Raw genomic sequence first — 19,081 nt, forward strand, 5'->3', positions numbered from 1 at the left:
ATGTAGTCCTGGGGGAGTGCTAGGAGTTACACAAAGCAGGCAGAACCGATGCCACCCTTAGGGCTCTCCATTGGCGTTAGATGGGTGGGTCAGGGCACGGCTCTGCGGAAGAAGTGGACTGGAGGAGGGGTGGCCTGACCACTGGAATATGCCCAGGCCTGGGATTTGGTCCACTGAGACACGGGGCGAGTTCCTGACTTCTGAGTGAAGGGCGCTTCCAGACAAGTCTTTTCTTGAGCCATCAGCCTGCCTCAAATGTGTTTTCCCACTACTTCTTCCTTCTTCTTTCTTATTGCAGGAAATCCATTAAGGAGGGAAAGATGCAAATGCAGCACAAGGGCTGGTAGTGGTCGGAACTCATTGTCCGGAAGACAATTCCCCCCCCCCCGCCCGTGTTTATTTCCTTTACCTTCTCACAAAGGCTCCACACATTCCCCGTCCCCTTCTGGGTTTGGATCCAGTTCTGCTGCTTTCTGCATCCCGCCGATTCCATCCTTGGCTCATCCACTCCCCTTTTGCCTCCTGGGCTTCTCTTGCTTGGACTCGATGGCCTCATAGGCCCCTTCCAGCTCTACTATTCTATGATTCTTTCCTGACCATGGCAGGATCTACACTACTGCTTATAACGGTTATGACAACTGTTCAGGCCCAGGACACATTACATATGCCGTTTTCATAACGTTTTTAAAGTGTTATGTCCTGCTTGGTGTAGATCGGGCCCATATCTCGACCCAGTGTTGCTCCGGTTCCCCCCTGGCCTGGTACTGGAGTGAGAGGGTGCCCGCGGGCTACTTCCTCCTCTCTTGGGTTCTGACCCGATCCCTTCCCCTTGTGGCTTGCTCCCTCCAGCGCCGTCGTGGGATTTCTAGCCCGCTCCGCTCCCCTTGATCCGGTCCGGGTCCGGAGCCCGGGTGCTCGTCTCTCTCTCTCTGTCTCTCTCTCCTTCCCTCCCCCGGTGCTCTCGACTGTAGGAGTCCGCCTGGCCTCGGCCTGGGCCGCAGTTCCCCAGCCGGCCGCCGGGCGTCCCCGCCCGCTCGGCCTGCCTCTTGCCGGGCCGGGGGCGGGCCAGCCGAGGAAGGAGCCAGCCAAGCCGGGGCTGGCCGGGGCCTCCCTGACAGCAGCGGGTGGAGCCTGAGCCGGGAGGCTGGGAAGAGACGACGAAGGCGGCGGCGGCGGCGGCGGAGCCGGCAGGGCGGAGGAGGAGGAGGAGCAGCAGCAGCAGCAGCAGCGCCACGGCGGAGGAGCTCCGGGGCTGCTGGCCGGCTTTGCTCAGCGCCGCTTCCTGCCTGGCTGCCTGCCTCTTTCTTCGCTCGCCCAGCAGGCTCGGCACAAAGGGAGGGACCGAGGCGAGGACCGAGCCCTCGGCCGCCGGCGCCGGCACAGCCGCTCCAGCCAGTCCGCCGGCCGGTTCGGCAGCGCCATGGCCGGCTACGTGCCCGGCAAGCTGCCGCTCAACCGGAGCCAGGAGAAGGAGTTCGTGCAGGCGTACGAGGATGTGCTGGAGCGCTACAAAGGTGGGTTCGGCGCCCGGGCCGGGTGGAGACGCTCGGCGCGCAGTCAGTGGCGTTGGCGGCGCTCCTGTTCCTTGGGAGAAAGGGCACCCTCGAACATGCTTCCTCCTCCTCCTCCTCCTCCTCCTCCTCCCCGGGCGGTTGGTGGTGGTACCCACGACCCCCCCTCCCCCGGCCTGCTTTGCTGGTGCTTCTTCGGGGGCGGCGGAGGAAAAGGCTAAAAGCGGACCGTGCGTGTGGGAGGGGTGACCCGGGCGGCTTGGCGGCTCTGGCTGCTTCTCGCTCCAGCCAGCCTAGCCTGTCAGGATCCCGGCTGCGGAGAGGCTGCCCTGGGAGGAGCTCCGTCGGCCGCGGCGCCGTCGCTCCCCTCCCCTCTCAAGCCTCTTTCCGTGTCCCCACGGCCGCCACCACACACGCATCTACTCCCCTGGTGACCAGCCTCGCTGCTTCTGGATCAGTGCCCTGCTGCTGGGTGTAGTTTGGTGGCTGCTTCACGCAGGGTCGCCGCTCATGCTCCAGATTAGCTTATTTCACAGCGAGGGACCGGCTGGCTCCATGCCGAGGTGCAGGGCTGGGGCGGGGGATGGGGGTGGGGAGAGAGGGCCAGTCCTCCTCCCTCCCTCGCTGTGTTCCCAGTTAGAGGCCAGGGTGACCAGGTGCTGCTCTACCTCTTAATGGGTGAAGGGAAGGCCACGATGGGCACACAACAGTGCTGGGAATGGGGGAACACGAGGGCTCCGCTTCAGCAAAGGGGGTGTCCAAGGAGATGTGAACATCTACAAAGTGGTCTCTTGAATCCCCCCCTCTTGAATTTACCGGGGTGTGTATGCATTTGTTGGCTGCTCCTCTTGAAAAGAAGCAAACGCCCTTTTAAAGTAACTTTTTGCCACTCAAAACCCTGCCCAGGCCCTTCCATTCCAGGCCATATGAACCCAGCGGGAGTGGTGATGCCGGTTGCTGTCAAAGCTCCTCAGTGGTGGCCTGAGTGAGTTTGGGCTTCTGGGTAGCTTAAGAATCTCCTTCCCAGTGTCAGTTATGTGCATTTCCTTGACCTCGCTTGCCTGTGTGTTTCCTGCAGGTGTTATAGTTATTAGTATCACTGGTGACACACACCCACACCCGGCCCCCTTTCTTTGCGGAGACTGGCTGTACCCCAGAATATTCCATCGTATGAGTTTTGCAGCCAAGTTTTCTGTGGAAGAAACACGGAAAGGGAACTCAATTCCCCGTTTTACTTATGGCCTAAAAGGGCATAGGTATGTGCGCATGCTATTGGCGTTGCACAACCTTTTTGGCTCTGAGGGCTTGGTCTGATGCAGGGTGGGAGACACACAGACAGGGTGGGCTGCTTGAGCGGAATGGCTGTTTTCTCATTGCCATTACAGCAGTAAAGCAGCAATCCCAGTAGCTTCAAGGTTGCTGGGGGAGGGGGAAGAATTAGCCTCCCCCACCACTGCCAGTGACTTCAATTAGGATCCTTGTTCCAATGCAGCTAATAGCAGGGCTGGAACAGCATTGAAGCACCAGCAGGCTGGGAGGCCGCACAGGGAGTGGTGGAGGGCTGCATGCGGCCCACAGGCTATGCACCCCCTGATACAGAGGGAAAGAACATTTGGCAAGTACAAGGTTGCTACCAAGTCTAAAACATCCCCTGTTAACTTAAGAGAAGTAGTTTTGCAAAGCCATTTTTGGGGAGGCTGAGATGAGTGAAGGAAGATAATGACTAAAGATCAATTTCTTTGCTCAAACTACTTCTCCATTCAAAAATGAGCGAAAGATATATATAATATCCAGTCAGGATATTATATGCCAGGGAATGGGAAGAGTAAGATATCCAAAATTAAGCATATTTAGGCCTCATCAAAATCAACACAGTGCTTTTCAGCCATGACTAAATTCATCATAAATATTAGGGTCAGAGATAAGAGATTTCAGGATGGGAACTCCTGTCTCATCTTAACATCTCCTGTTGGGACAGCTCAGAAATGTAATATGGGTAAGACATTTCACTCTTAGAAAAGTATACTCTTGAAACATTTTTTTTTAAAAAAATATTAATTTGTTTTTGCATGTTACAACAACTACTTTGTATTTTTGTATATGTCCTGTGCTCTCACACCATAACTGCTTAGAGAGCTTTGGCTGTGGGGCAGTATAGAACAGAAATATAATCATAATCATCATGTATTTATTTTTGCATTCATATCCCGTCTTGTCTTCCTCCAAGGAACCCAAGGTGGCATATATAATCCTCCTCTCTATTTTATCCTCACAACAACAACCCTGTGAGGTGGGTTGGGCTGAGAGTCTGTGACTGGCCCAAAGTCACCCAGTGGGTTTCCATGGCCGAGTGGGGACTAGAACCCGGATCTCCCAACTCCCAGGCTGACACTTTAGCCACTGCACCACACTGGCTCTCAATCATCATCATCTGATTTTCAGTGGGGAAACTGGCTGAATCACAGCCTTGACCTGGCATCCTTTCCATTCTGCACGGATGTATGTTGCTAAAGCTCACTTCCCTATTCAAATGTCACTTTCAAGATAGATAATGGAAGGGAGGAAAAAAACATTAAGAACAACCTTGCAAAGTGCCCAAACTGGTCCTTGGTGCTGGAATACTAGATAAGAAACAAAGAGCATGTGAAACAATATCTTGTGGTTCCTATAAAAAGTTGCTAGCTTTGGAACTTCTTGTTCTCCATAGCTGGTCAGTGCAAACCTCAGCAGCTTCCAGTTCTGGTGAGGTATTGGGTGAACATCTGGGCTGTTTCGTGGCTGGCCTAGAAGGCTTGTTTTGTCTTGAGGGAAGGGGCTGGGCTCTATCCCCATTGGACTCCTTCTAGCACTTGGGATTCTGTGGCTGCTTCATTCTGGCATCCAAGCGCCTGCTTGAGAGTTCTGAAGTCTACATGAACTAGAGTTCTTCTTTAGCTTCCACTAAATGGGTTGTCCTTACAAAACACCAGTGTGGTAGCACCTCTGTCCCTTGCTTCAAAACCTCAATTGTCCATGAAGCTCTTGCTTACTCTCCAACTTTAAGTTGCTCGTGTTAAACTTTGTTACTCTCTCTTCCCTGTTTCCTCTGCAGTGTCAAAAGTTAAGACTTTAAGGCCGTGGTTCTCAACCTTCCTAATGCTGTGACCCTTTAATACAGTTCCTCATGTTGTGGTGACCCCCAACCATAAAATTATTTTCGTTCTTCTCTACACGATCCATTGTCATGGGATGGTTTGCTAATGAAAATAATACATAACAATAGCTTTAATAATACAAAAGATGATACATGACGTAGTTCAGTCAATACAGTTTCCTAAGACCATCGGAAATATATGTTTTCCGATGGTCTTAGGCGACCCCTGTGAAAGGGTCATTCGACCCCCAAAGGGGTCCTGACCCACAGGTTGAGAACTGCTGCTTTAAGGTCTTTCAGACAATGACCGGTCTTATTTGGATTTAGTTTGTAAAGTACCATGTACACTCTATAAATAATAACAGGCTTTTGAAAATGGTTGTTAAGTTCATTTTTAAGGAATTGGTATTCTTAATTATTAACCGCTCTTTCTGGTGGGCTCTATCAGGAATGTGCCATTTAATGGTTTAAGAAAGAACTGGACACATTCCTGGAGGCTGGCTGCTCCCCAACCTTTCTCAAAGGCTATGGGCTCCATGTTCGACATGCAGGCTACCTGTGAATGCCAGGTGCTGGCGAGACATGTTGGGGAGGTGTCTGCTGCCCTCATGCCCAGCTTCGTATCCATTTCTGGGAGGGTGTGTGTGAATGGAGTCAGGAAGTGGGACTAGATGGATCTCGTAGAATCTTGTACAGTGGAGGTCTACAGGCCAGGGCTAGCGCACTGGCAACTTGAATGGCTTTTTGTGACAAGAGTCACTGCTTTTTAAACAGCAAGCTTATCAGATGGCAGCTGAAGGTGAAGTGTATGGTCATTAAAAAGTTGTCTGGTGAGGTTTAAACTTTTTCTAAAAGTCGCCATCATCTTTAAAATATGTTTGTGTTTGACTGAGAATTGTTTATGGGGTGGGAGGACGGGAGGAAGGAAGTGGATGGCAAACTTGTTCTAGACAGGAAAAACTATTTATTATTGGCAGGGGAAGAAAAAAACCGCTAGAAGAAAATCCGTCTAGTGAGTGGGCCTAACAAATTGGGCTTCTCTTCCCTTGTAGAGTCCTTACGAGCAAAGACTGAAGAAATCGTGTTGGGAGATAAAAAAAAAAGGAGGGGGCGATTTTACAGCTTAAACATTAATTTCCCTCTGCTAAGCAGGCATCGTAAACAAGATTATTCCCAGCTGGGCTGAGTCTCTTGTGAGTTCCAGGGCACCAATTGGTTTTCATTAACCAGAGTGTCATGCTAGCCGGAGCAGCACCTCTGTCTCCCGTCCTGGGCCGTTGTCTGTTTGTGTTCTCTTTTGAGCAGCCTTTAGGAAAACAGCCCTGGAAAAAAACAAACAAAAAAAACATTAAATCACTGAGCACATACGAGCCAAAGGCATTTTTCTTTTGGTGCCTGCGCATTTGTAAATTAAGCAACAAGCTGCAGCAGGTAAGGCGGCAAAGGAGAATCTTGTGTGTGCTTTTTCCTCTTTGTCACCCCTTTGGAATGCACCAAATGTTCTGCTCAGCAAAGCTCCTCCTAGTTATCATTTTTATAGTATTTTTAATTCACAAAGTTCTGGACCGTCTTTACAGGGCTTGACCCCCAAGCCAGCCCTGTGGAGTCCTGCTGCTGATGCCTGTCTGCACATTATGTGCAGGAGGGAGGAGGGAGAGCTGGGAGAGCCACACTCCTTGTCCATGTTGCATGTGAACCAGCTCAGAGAGGAAAAGCTGGTGACTTTCCCAGCAGAGGTTGAGCTCAAGACTCCCTGATCCTAGGGCCAGGCCTATCTGCTGGCATCAACATTGCTGGCCTTGCTGCACAGTTCTATGTCTGTCTCCTAATGAGCTCAACGGGCCTGGCTCCCAGATAATAAATGTCACCCTTCCCCAATCTGCTGTTATCGAGATACATTGGACTACAACTCCCATTGTCACCACTGACTGCTGGCAATGGTAGCAGATCTTGATTCTCTTCTTCTGAAAGGGGCCGGTGTTCACGGGAATAAATCCTTGTTGCATGCCACAGTGACTCTGGCTGTGTTATTCATCCCCTCATGCCGTACCCCTTCTGGAGCATGTAGATGCTGTGGATCTTGAGCAGGATGGAAATCCAGTTGAATTGATTTTCCAGACAAATGCAAAGTTTCATCCAACTTTCTGCTGGTGGATAATAATATTGTGTTCCCGTGCTACACAACGTCTGCGGGGACCTGCTGCTCCCGTCTAGCCAGCCAGAAATGAGTCGTAATCCAGGCAATGTGATATAAACTGTACTGCTCTGAAATCGGGAGAGAGAAGGGAGTGGGTGGGTGGCTGGCTGGCTGTGCAGAGGGGAGCATCTGCACAATAAATTATCAAATGCTAGGCATTGTCTACTTTTCCCATTTGCAAATCTCCCCTGAATTTGTGAACAAAGGCAGTGTTAGGTGCATGTGTGACATGTTTTGTGGGCTAGGGGGGAAATCCCAAGTGCCAGGTTGCCTGGGTGCCTAAGAACTCAAATTCCTTTCCCATCCCTGACTCCTTTGAGCTGTTCACAGGAGTCTGCTGCTTACTTTTTCTCCACCAGGAGGACTGAGGTCAACAGCATCATGTAGTATTTCATATCTTGCAAGGTCTTCTGACTGCTCTGCTGTCTACAGCTAGCAATTCACTGAGAGTTGCAGTTATCGTATGGTCATCTGTTTTTTGCTCTTTGAAATAAAAATAAATAAGTATGTCCATTGCACAAAATCTGCCCCTTGGCACAGTTCTGGTTGCACTGAGGTGGGAGGACCATTTTGCTTTTGGGGTGCCAAGACAACTCACGCCATTTATTGCAAGAGGAAGGCCTCCGACATTTGCTCAACCACTTTGCTGGATATTTCTTTCCAAGGTGGGGATCTCTGTGTGCTCTGTTTTGCAAAGATAAACACAATTCCTTTGTGGTGATGAAGGAGAAGGTCTTGCTCGGTGGGCATTTTGGTGCTTGCCGAAACTCAGCCTGCAGTAAGAGGCATCTTCTGGCTAAAGATGTGGCAACATTAGCTGTCTGGGGAGAAGCAGCCTCCTTTGCCTCTCAGGTAGGCGTGGGCTCGGTGTTGAAGCATGAGCTGCTATTTCCCACCTTGTCTGAGCATTTTAAATGCTGCGGATCTAGATGGAGCAGCTGCATTGCTGGTCCCTTTCCATGATTAGAGTCATAAAATAGTAGAGTTGGAAGGGGCCTATAAGGCCATTGAGTCCAACCCCCTGCTCAATGCAGGAATCCACCTTAAAGCATCCCTGTCAGATGGCTGTCCAGCTGCCTCTTGAAGGCCTCTAGTGTGGGAGAGCCCACGACCTCCCTAGGTCATGGGTTCCATTGTTGTACTGCTCTAACAGTCAAGAAGTTTTTCCTAATGTCCAGCCAGAATTAGCTGTTACCTTGTGCCTTGACAAGTGACACTGTGGGTGCTAATGGGTTCAACCATGATTGGGTCAGGCTGCAATACATTTGCTGGGTTCTCCTGACATGGCCAGTAAAGTAGCTGTAGCTGAGAGAGATGCTGACCCATGAACTCCAGAGCTGAAAGGGGATTTGAGCCCAGATTTTTCCCACCCAAGTAAACGTCTTTGTTCAGTACACAACCCTGGTTGTCTGGACTTAGCCAGTAGGGTTTGTTGGGGGAAAAGATGGTGTGTGTGTGGACCTTAAGGTTTATCTTTGAATTATTGGAGCAATTCTCAATCAAGACTACTTAGAACTGCGTGGCTGCTGAAATAGTTGGACGAAATAGTCTGTCCTCCCATCCCCAGATCAAAGAATCCTAGAGTTTGAAGGGGCCATTTTGGTCTTCGGGTCCAACTCCCTGCTCAGAGCAGGAAACCCGTTTAAAGCATCCCTGACTGATGGCTGTCTAGTCTCTGCCTGAATACATCCAGCAACTGAGAGCCCACCACGTCCTTAGGCAGAGGACTCTGGGCCTGCTCAGGCTGTTAGGAATTTTCTCCTGATGTTCAACCGAAATCGGCCTTCCTTTAATTTAAGCCCCTTTATTTTATGGCCTGGTAACAGAGTCAGACTTCTTCTGTGTGACAACCTTTTAGGTACTTGAAAAGCGCTATCGTACCCTCCCTCAGTCTTCTGTTTTCAAGGCTAAACTCCATGTAGGACTTAGTTTCAATCATCTTTGTTGCCCTTCTCTGAACTCATTACAATTTATCTGAATTCTAGAACATCCTATTCAATAACATTGTGAAGCGATTCGGTGAATTCCGTAGATAACATTTTGGTCACTCTGCAGGGAGACGGTGTCTTTGTAGCAGGGTTAATGTAGCTGCTGGAAGCCTTGTGGGTATTTTGTGGAGGCGGCACTGATGCCTGGGAGCTGGCTGTCAAAGGAGGCCAGGTTCCCGGGATAACTCTTTTAGCTGAGGTGGGGACTGGAGGCTTCAGCTGAAGGACTTTATTTTAGTCTCATTTGGTTTTTACTGTTGAGGAAATGAACGTGATGGATGACTGGTTCTCGTGACTGGGATCCACCCTGCCTGTCTGTGCCAGGTTCCGGTTGTCTTTCCAGTTCTGTGACCTTTTTTCTTCTTTTTTTCTGTTTGAAGGAAGTGAGAAGTAACCAAAATCTAATCAAGATTCTGGCTTGGCCCACCAGGAGGAGAGTTGCTAAGATCATTCGCTAAGAGTCTTGGGTGTTTGCTTCCTTCCTAGGATTGCAAAAGCTGTGAGCTCTGCTGTAGAGCTCGTTAGGTGGCCTTGGGCATGTTTCTCTCTCTCTTTCTGCCTAAACTACCTCACAGGGTTGCTAGGATAGAATGAGGGGGTGGGGAGGTTCCAGATATGCCACCCTTGAATTAAAGGGTTGATAAGAATGTAATTAACGAAACGCTGAGCTGCTAAGTGTAGCAGCTGAGCTGTGTCTGGTGGTTTGCGGATCGCCACTGACCCTGGCCTGGCTTCCACCATGAGCTACACTCACTGTTCTGAACTGAAGAAACAAAACCAGAAGCCCGTGAGGCCTCAGCTAGATGAGGATGTGAAAGGGCGATGATCTCGCGATTTTATGATTGCGAGGTCGTCACCCTCATTTACACACAGCGTGCGACATCGTGGCCGCCATTTTGTTTTAGTTTTTAAAGGAGAAGGAGCGCACAAGCGCTCGTCTGCAAAACAGTAAGTTTTTTTAAAAAAATAATAATTTCCTTGCTCCCCCCACCCCCGATGGGCACAGAACTCCTGAGGAGCTCTGTGCTCTGTTCCTGGCTCCTCATGGTTACTCGCAGGACCGCAGAAAAACCTTGTTAGAAGGGTAGGGCAAAATCCAGGGGAAATTGAGGGATCATTCCTCCCTGCCCCCGGGATCCCCTGTGCGTCATCTGGATGCACAGGGATGATCCTGGGGCAATCCCCAGGATAAGCCTTCGTCTAGCCATGGCCTGAGAAAGGCCTATTGCTCTGCATTTGGTGCTTACATGCCAAGGTCTTAGGCCTTGTGTCCTGGCTCCAGGAATCTTTCCCTCCCCACCATCTCTCTCCAGAAATTCTCTTGCTGTTTTGGTTGGGGAGGGGAGGCATTCTGTCTCCACGGAAGGTGCCTCTTAACGCTTTGCGGTAGCCCATCCTTTTCTCCTTAGCCCCGTTTCCTCCCTTTGTGCTGCCTGAATTCCAATGCGGACGGTCTTGGCGTGACTTGCTCTGGGAGGGGAAGGTACATCGCCGGGAGCTGATTGAGAACGTCTTTGATCTCCTCTCCCTGACAAGTTTAATGGATGGCCTAAGACCAAACGCGCTGAGAATTGGCTTGTCCCATTGAAGTCAGTCGCTGCTAATTAAGTGGTAAAGCCCAGGGAGTGTGAATGCACTTCTAGCATAGCTATGTTCACATCAACCCAGTAGATAGTGTGGGAAGGGGTCATATATTAATCCTCCAACACTAAAATTCTGCAGCAAGAAAACCTGAATTCTGTGCTACGTGTAAATGATGCAACTTTGCTTCATTTCTCTTATGCTGTATGCTTCTGTAGTGTTGATTTGGGATAATTCTGTTTCTACTTATTATGAGGGACAAGCAAGTAACACTACAAGGTCCTGACATTACACTCTCTCTGAGCACCTGAAATCTTACTTTGGGAGCTCCTCTGGCTTTTGAAATTTCACCAGGCATTGGTCACACATTTTCAAGCATGGCTAAGGGTCCGTGCCTCCGTGGCCCAGGAGGGGGGCTTTGAGAAAACTTTAGGATTGTTGGCACAACAGACAGGGCTGTCTTCCACATCCTGGATCCCACCATGGCTCTCGAATGTAACCTATGACACATGAAATGTAAGCGTTTTAACTGGCTATTGACACTGTAACCTAACTTGCTAACCTAACACTGACCAATGAAGAGACTAACACAGTGTGTTAGTCTCTTCGTTGGTCAGTGAGCAAGTTAGGTTACAGTGTCAATAGCCAGTTAAAACGCTTACATTTCGTGAGTCATAGGTTACATTCGACGCCTCAGTGGTTACAGGTTTATCTCTTTGTCTGCTAGCACTTGGTGCCCGCCCTTGAGGAACGTATGCTTGGCTACGTGCAGTATGATATTGGCAGTTTTATTTTCAATTCCTTTTCTAATAATTCCTAACATGGAGTTTGCCTCAGCAGCCACACACTGGGTTGACAGTTTCATCGAGCGGTCCACCACAACCCCAAGATCTCTTTCTTGGTTGGTTGTTTCTAGCTCAGATGCCATCAGGTTATACTTGAAGTTGGGATTTTTTGCCCCAACAAACATGACTTTACACTTGCTTACACTGAACCACATCTGCCATTTAGATGCCTACTCTCCCAGCTTGGAGAGATCCTTTTCGAGCTCCTCACAATCACTTTTTGTTTTAACCACCCTAAATAATTTGGTGTCATCGACAAACTTGGCCACTTCACTGCACACTCCTGATTCCAGATCATTTATGAACAGGTTGAAAAGCATTGGTCCCAATACCGATCCATGTGGGACCCCACTATTGATGTCCCTCCATTGGCAGAGTTTACCATTAATTCCTACTCCCTGCTTTCTGTTCTTTAACCAGTTACTGATTCATAAAAAGACCTCTCCCCTTATTCCATGACTGCTAAGTTTGCTCAGAAGTCTTTGGTGAGGGCTAGTAACTTGCTTTCAAAAAGAAAGGGGGGAAAGCTGAAATTCTTAGCAAGCAGGATCCTGCTCCACTTTCTGTGTTTCTGCATCTTCTTTTTTTGTGCTTCTACAATATTGTGTCATGTAAACAGCCCTGGACTGCCCAGATCTCACCCTTGCCTGGTAGACTTCAGTGCGAACAATTCAGGGGTGTGGAGTTTTCCTCTTTGGTCTAACTTTAGAAAATAATAAAAAGGGTTCCTTTGACTACTGATCTTGGGATCTTTTTGAGCTCTATCATACTGTGCTGGCGAAATCTCCTGCCCTGCCCCCTACATTCTCCTTCCCCCTGCAGCTAATTTTTAAATATATATTTTTAAAATATATATATATATATATTTCTGTGCAAATACAATAGTATGTCAGCTTGAAATTGCGCAATTACAGTAAAAACACACTATGCTTTCCCCTAAGATCATAGTAAACAATGTAAGTGAAGAAAAAGTATTACAATTAGTTTTTGGAGAAGTTTGTGGTCAATGTTGGCATGGCATTGGGAAGCTGACATTGTTCTGGTCAGGAGACCTAGACATGCCTACTCAGGAGTAAGAACCATAGAGTTGAATAGGACCGAGTCCCGGGCACAGGTGGCGGTGGCCTCGCTCACCTTCTCTGTGGGGTGTTCGGGCGCCCTCTCTCCCTCCCCCTTCATGGTTGAGCTGTTGAGCGGAGAACCGCCCCGCCCTCTTCTTTTGTCAGCAAGACCACCCTTCGACACACATGCCTCCAACAAAAAACAGGATAGTCCAATATATTGCAAGGACAGCAATACATGGGACGTAGGAGCGGCTTTATTGCACACGGAGGGGGAAAAGCGGGCTTTCCCTGCTTTAAAATAAGATGGAAAAGGGAGGGGAAGAGGCGAGATGAGCGTAGGACTGGAACGACATCATGTGAGTGCCGTGCTGCAAAAACACACACCAGGCATGGCGAGAGTGTGATAAATCACACTTGTGATGGAGCCCTTTGTCTTCCTATGCAGCATATTGTTTGCATGGCTTGTTGGAGTCACGTGGAGCTCTTTGCTCTGCAGGCACAGCTCTGTGTTGCACCTACACTCTGCTCATGCTGTCAGCCTGCATTATGGTCCATGCTGAGTGGAGCTGACTGGATGGCCTTGAAGCTCCTGCCGTGCAGGGAATTCTACGTCTTTTTCTAGGTTGCCAGGGTGCCCAGTGAATTGTTGTGGGCTGTCTGTTGGTGCCTGCTGCCCACCTGAGTTCCTGGGTACTGGTTCACTGCCAGTTCTGGCGCCAGTTGTGTATTAACGTTGCCAATGGAATAAGGGACAGGAGAGAGGGATCTCAGCCAAAAAGCTTTTTTGCAGTAAACAGTTCCTTTGGGCGCACGGTTGACTGGTGCTGTGAAGCTAGCAATAATCCCACTCTTTGGTGTTCCTTTATTATTATTATTATTTTATTATTATTTATTTATATAGCACCATCAATGTACATGGTGCTGTACAGAGTAAAACAGTAAATCGCAAGACCCTACCGCATAGGCTTACAATCTAATAAAATCATAGTAAAGCAATAAGGAGGGGAAGAGAATGCAAACAAGCACTGGGTAGGGTAAACAGGCACAGGGGGGTAGAACTAACAGTATAAAGTCCAAGCAACATCAAGTTTTAAAGGCTTTAGGAAAAAGAAAAGTTTTTAGCTGAGCTTTAAAAGCTGCGATTGAACTTGTGGATCTCAGATGTTCTGGAAGAGCATTCCAGGCGTAAGGGGCAGCAGAAGAAAATGGACGAAGCCGAGCAAGGGAAGTAGAGGCCCTTGGGCAGGCGAGAAACATGGCATCAGAGGAGCGAAGAGCACGAGTGGGGCAATAGTGTGAGATGAGAGAGGAGAGATAGGAAGGAGCTAGACAGTGAAAAGCTTTGTAGGTCAACAGGAGAAGTTTATATTGGATTCTGAAGTGAATTGGAAGCCAATGAAGAGATTTCAGAAGTGGAGTAACATGGTCAGAGCGGCGAGCCAGGAAGATGATCTTAGCGGCAGAGTGGTGGACAGAAACCAATGGACTGATGTGAGAAGAAGGAAGGCCAGTGAGAAGAAGGTTGCAGTAGTCCAACCGAGAAATAACCAGTGCATGAACAAGAGTCTTGGCAGAAGAGACAGACAGAGATGGTCGAATCCTGGCAATATTATACAGGAAGAAACGACAGGATTTAGCTACTGCCTCAATATGAGGAATAAAGGAGAGCGATGAGTCAAATATGAAGCCAAGACTGCGAGCTTCCTTGACTGGAGTAAGCGTAACATCATTGACAGTGAGAGAGAATGAAAGATGAGGAGAAGGTTTAGGCGGAAAAACAAGCAATTCAGGGAAAGTGTCCTAGCTGAGTGGTAGAGCACTTGCTTTGCATGCAGAGGGTCCCAGGCTCAGTCCTCAGTGAAAAAGAGCCCTTGAGGAAACCCTGGAGAGTCACTGCCAGGAAGGATAGACGGTCCTGAGTTAGATGGAGGCAGGAAACCGGCTTCGTAGAAGGTCCTAAATCTCACCTTGAACATGCTCTCTCCTTTTTTGAGAGAGAGAGCTGCACCATCGCCTCCTCCTCCTCCTCCTCCTCCTCCTCCTCCTCCTCCTCCAGACTCTTCCCTTGGTAAGCTGTGCAGCCTATTTGCTGTGGTTATTAATTCTGCTTGGGTTGATGAGTGTCTCTGAGCTGGTGATGAGGCAACAGGCTGGGACTCCTCGCGCCTAGCCCTTGAGGGCAACCGGAGAGACTTCCCACAGCTCCCGAGCCAGGGCTTCTGTTCCCAGATGTGCAGGGCTGAAGGATTTGCATATTCCAGCAGGTGTGGCCCCGTCAGGAGAGCTCCCCAATGAAATTTCCTTTCCCATTGCCTAGCTTGCAACCCATAGGCCCAGAATGAGGAATTGCATTGAAACGATTCCATTAAAAATAAAAAAAAGTGAATGGAAGGCTATCTTGCAGAATCTGGGCTGTTTTGACATTGACGGTGATGGTGGAAGAGAGCAGTTGCAGGATGGGAAAAGATGCATACCTCTCGCCTCCGGTCTCTGAGACGCTACTGATTTCTGATGTGTATCTTCAAACCTGTCTCTCCAGAACATCATTGTAGGCCCTTGGCTCTGATTTTAGGGGGAAGGTGTGGGGTGTGGGGAAGATTCAATGCATCCAGAAATTAATTGGACAGAATTTAATTCATCCATTCCCAATGACATGTAATAATGCACATTGATGATTGCTCCTATAGCATGTTTCATATGCAGAGCACTTCTGGGGGCATCTTGACATCAGCAATTTACTGCTCCAACTATACTACTGGGGCCCTGTTCAGACAATGCACTAAACCATGCTGCTTAACCACAAAAGCAGCATGGTTTAGCGTGTTGTCTGAACGGGGCCTGTATGTGCTCTGGCTTGGATAGACTTTGGACCAGTGGTAGCTGGGGGCTAATACCTTATTAGTGGAATGTCGTGTGACAGTTTACTGCTGTTTCTTCTGAGTTGTGTGAAAGAGACCATTCAAATGATTCTGGAGTGGATTGTTGGAACACCTGTAGTGCACCTGTGTTCCCAGCCAAACAGGAGAGAAGTGAAATTTGCTGCTGAACTTAAGGCAGGAGCAAACTACAGCTGTCAGTAGAAATAGGCAGAACTGAGCTGGCATTTCTCAGAAAACATTAGGTTTCCCCTGGTGAAAGTTGGTGCAATGGTGCAGTTTCTGTGCTCACAACAAATGTGGTGGAGAGTTTTGAGAGGCCATTTGTACCCAGCTTTAGAAATGGGTGGTGCATCTACTTATGAGCTTTCAGAACCACCTTGCGAAGTAGGCCCTTGCACATTTTGCAGATTTAGGGCAAGAGAGCGTTGAGAGCTTGAGGCTACTTGGATGGTGAGAATCGTGGCTGAGTGTAGATATGAACAACGCAGGTCCAAGTCTCATATCTGCTGGAATCTGTGTATAGAGACAGATGGCATTTTCAGAGCTGAAGGGTATTGCAAGGATCATTTTTGTTCATGATGTGTCTACTTATCGCTACTCAACAGATCTGGCAGGTTCTTGCATTGCTTCACTTTTTCTCTCTTAAGAATAACCTGCTTCATCTCAACTTCATGATGTTCTCAGTAGAGCACTCCTCAGAAAGAGGTGCTTCTTGATCCTGGGTTCTCATGAAGTATACAGCCAACACTCTATCCATCAACACACTAGCAGCCTTGCTGCTCCATGGCTTACATCAGGGCCTGGGAGTGTCTGCTTCCCATCTTGGGCTAAACTGTTGAACTTCACACCTGCAATAAATTACCCGGTAGCTACGCTCTGGTGCCATGCTAACCTAAATGAAGTTGATGTTTTGTTGAAGAACTTTGGACTCCTTTAATGAAGCAGGGTCTGGTGTCACACTCTTAGGGGTTGAGCAGGAAGGACTCACCAGCATGGACAGCCGGGCCAGGACTGGACCGCGTGGGCCCTCCCTCAGTTTGCATGGGAAGAGTTGCAAGTCAGAAATCCTTGCTGATCTCTGGATGATTTGCAATAGATCTACTGTCTGCCCATCCCTACCCTAGGGAAAAAAGGCAACAGGAGACCCTCTCCCCTATCCCTGAATTGGTTCCTGAACAGGTTTCCCCTTTTAGATTAAGGTTATGAAGGTGGAGGAGAACACTATACCTGTCCCTAAAATGGATCAATATCCTACTGATTGTCTCATAGGCATTGAGGCCAGGAGTTCAAAAGCTTATTTATTTATTTATTTATTTATTTATTTATTTATTTATTTATTTATTACATTTCTATACCGCCCAATAGCCGGAGCTCTCTGGGCTGTTCACAAAAATTAAAAACATTCAAAGTATAAAATAACAGTATAAAACCATACTGTAAAATACAATATAAAAGCTCAACCAGATAAAAACAGCAGCAATGCAAAATTACAAATTTAAAACACCAAGTTAAAATTTATTTATAGACTGTTAAAATGCTGGGAGAATAAAAAGGTCTTCACCTGGCGTCTAAAAGCATATTATTATTATTATTATTATTATTATTATTATTATTATTATTAATTTATTTATTTATTTATATAGCACCATCAATGTACATGGTGCTGTACAGAGTAAAACAGTAAATAGCAAGACCCTGCCGCATAGGCTTACAATCTAATAAAATCATAGTAAAACAATAAGGAGGGGAAGAGAATGCAAACAGGTACAGGGTAGGGTAAGCAGGCACAGGGTAGGGTAAAACTAACAGTAGAAAGTAACAGTAGAAGTCTGCACAACATCAAGTTTTAAAAGCTTTAGGAAAAAGAAAAGTTTTTAGTTGAGCTTTAAAAGCTGCGGTTGAACTTGTAGTTCTCAAATGTTCTGGAAGAGCGTTCCAGGCGTAAGGGGCAGCAGACGAAAATGGACGAAGCTGAGCAAGGGAAGTAGAGGCCCTTGGGCAGGCGAGAAACATGGCATCAGAGGAGCGAAGAGCACGAGCGGGGCAATAGTGTGAGATGAGAGAGGAGAGATAGGAAGGAGCTAGACCGTGAAAAGCTTTGAAGGTTAACAGGAGAAGTTTATATTGGATTCTGAAGTGAATTGGAAGCCAATGAAGAGATTTCAGAAGCGGAGTAACATGGTCGGAGCGGCGAGCCAAGAAGATGATCTTTGCGGCAGAGTGGTGAACAGAAACCAACGGACTGATGTGAGAAGAAGGAAGGCCAGAGAGAAGAAGGTTGCAGTAGTCCAACCGTGAAATAACCAGTGCATGAACAAGCGTCTTGGCAGAAGAGGTGCCAAGCGAACCTCCTTAGGGAGCTCATTCCACAGCCGGGATGCCACAGCAGAGAAGGCCCTCCTCCTGGTAGCCACCTGGCTTAGTTGCCAGGTTGCCTGTGGTGACAAGCAACTTAATTTTGGTGACCAGCAGGAAAGCTTCCAGTATACAGCACATACTGCAGGACGGCAACATGGAGACTTTTTCAAGATGGCATTTTGGATGCATGGTGTGCTGGGAGGCAGCTTCTGTCTTATTGGTTGGAGGGGTCGGTACACCCACACCCACACCCACACCCACTGATGGCTGTTAATCATGATGATAATGGCAATGTACCTCTGACTGCCACTTACTGGAGGGACGCAATAGGAAAGGGTTCCTGCCTTCACGCCCCAGGTGGGGGCTTCCTGGTTGATCACTTTGGGAGGCAGGTTGCTGGATTAGATGGCACTTCTCCTCTGATCCAGTTTCATCTTGTTCTTATAGGGGGTGATTTAGGTGAGGTGGGGGTGAGGGGTGGGATGGCTAGGCTAGGGCCATGGCTAGATGAGGGGGTTGGAGGGCGACGATCTTGTGATTTTATGATCGCGAGATCGTTGCCCTCGTTTACACGCAGTGCGTGACATCGCGGCCACCATTTTGGATTTCGGTTTTTAAAGGGAAAGGAGTGCTCATGCGCAAACGGTGAGTTTTTTTAAAAAAAACACCTCACCCCGCCCCACCCCCGATGGGCACAGAGCTCATGAGGAGGTCTGTGCCCCATGCCCGGCTCCCGGCTCCTCGCGGTTACTTGCGAGGAGCTGGGACAACCCGCAACGCCCGGCCACACGTTCCGCAGTCTCAGGATCATCCCAAGACTGCGGAAAAAGCGGGATTAAAGTGTAGGGCTGGGCCAAGGGAGGGATCTCCTGTGCGTCATGTGGGATATCCTTTGCTCCTGGGATCTCCTGTGCATCATGTGGTTGCACAGGGATGATCCCAGGATGATCCTGGGATATAGGCCTGGTCTAGCCATAGCCTAGGCTTCTCTCCCGGTCCACTCCATGCAATTCTGAGAATTTGCTGGTGGGTTGATTTCAAAGAGTGCTGACCTTGCTTCAATCCACACACTCCTGCAAGGTATGCTTGGAGGTTGTGTGAAGATTGACTGTGGTTTCTCAGTGTTGAGGGGTGAAACACTTTGTACCAGCTTAGAGGCCTTCCTTAATCACTACAAGCTCCAGGGCTGAACCGTGGCAATGACAACAGGTTCTGAGCTGTCCTGAGCCTTGGCTCGGATTGAGTCCCAGGTTTCTCCTCCTCCCTGCCTTGCAACTGTGCTTCCCTTGCTGGGTATCAGGCCAAGCCTGTTCCAGGCTGCTGAGCTGTGACTCTTTCGGGACATAATTTATTTACTTTTCTGCAAATGAAATGTGGCTGATCTTCCAGTTTCCTGTTTTCCTTCAGCACAGTGCTTGTATCCTGTCTAGAAACCTCTGGAGTCTGACACTCTATTAAAAAATATGGAGTGTGCGTGCGTGCGCGCATGCGCAATGTGTTCTATGGCACTTCTAGCGCAGAGCAA

General features: G+C 48.5%; 2 protein-coding genes across 2 annotated transcripts in view; one reads left to right on the forward strand and one right to left on the reverse strand.

The window, feature by feature from the left end:
• The window catches only part of PABPC4 (poly(A) binding protein cytoplasmic 4), a 563,337-nt gene that overhangs the window by 167,882 nt on the left and 376,374 nt on the right, over window positions 1-19,081 (reverse strand). The gene's annotated exons all lie outside the window — the stretch shown is intronic.
• MACF1 (microtubule actin crosslinking factor 1) overlaps window positions 1,407-19,081 on the forward strand; it is a 324,508-nt gene continuing 306,833 nt past the window's right edge. The window contains exon 1 of the mRNA XM_063139804.1: window positions 1,407-1,514. Coding sequence (XP_062995874.1) covers window positions 1,421-1,514 — 94 coding nt within the window. The 5' untranslated portion in view covers window positions 1,407-1,420. The remainder of the gene's footprint in view (window positions 1,515-19,081) is intronic.

The sequence above is a fragment of the Elgaria multicarinata genome, chromosome 13, assembly GCF_023053635.1.
Source record: "Elgaria multicarinata webbii isolate HBS135686 ecotype San Diego chromosome 13, rElgMul1.1.pri, whole genome shotgun sequence".
Lineage (NCBI taxonomy): Eukaryota > Metazoa > Chordata > Lepidosauria > Squamata > Anguidae > Elgaria > Elgaria multicarinata.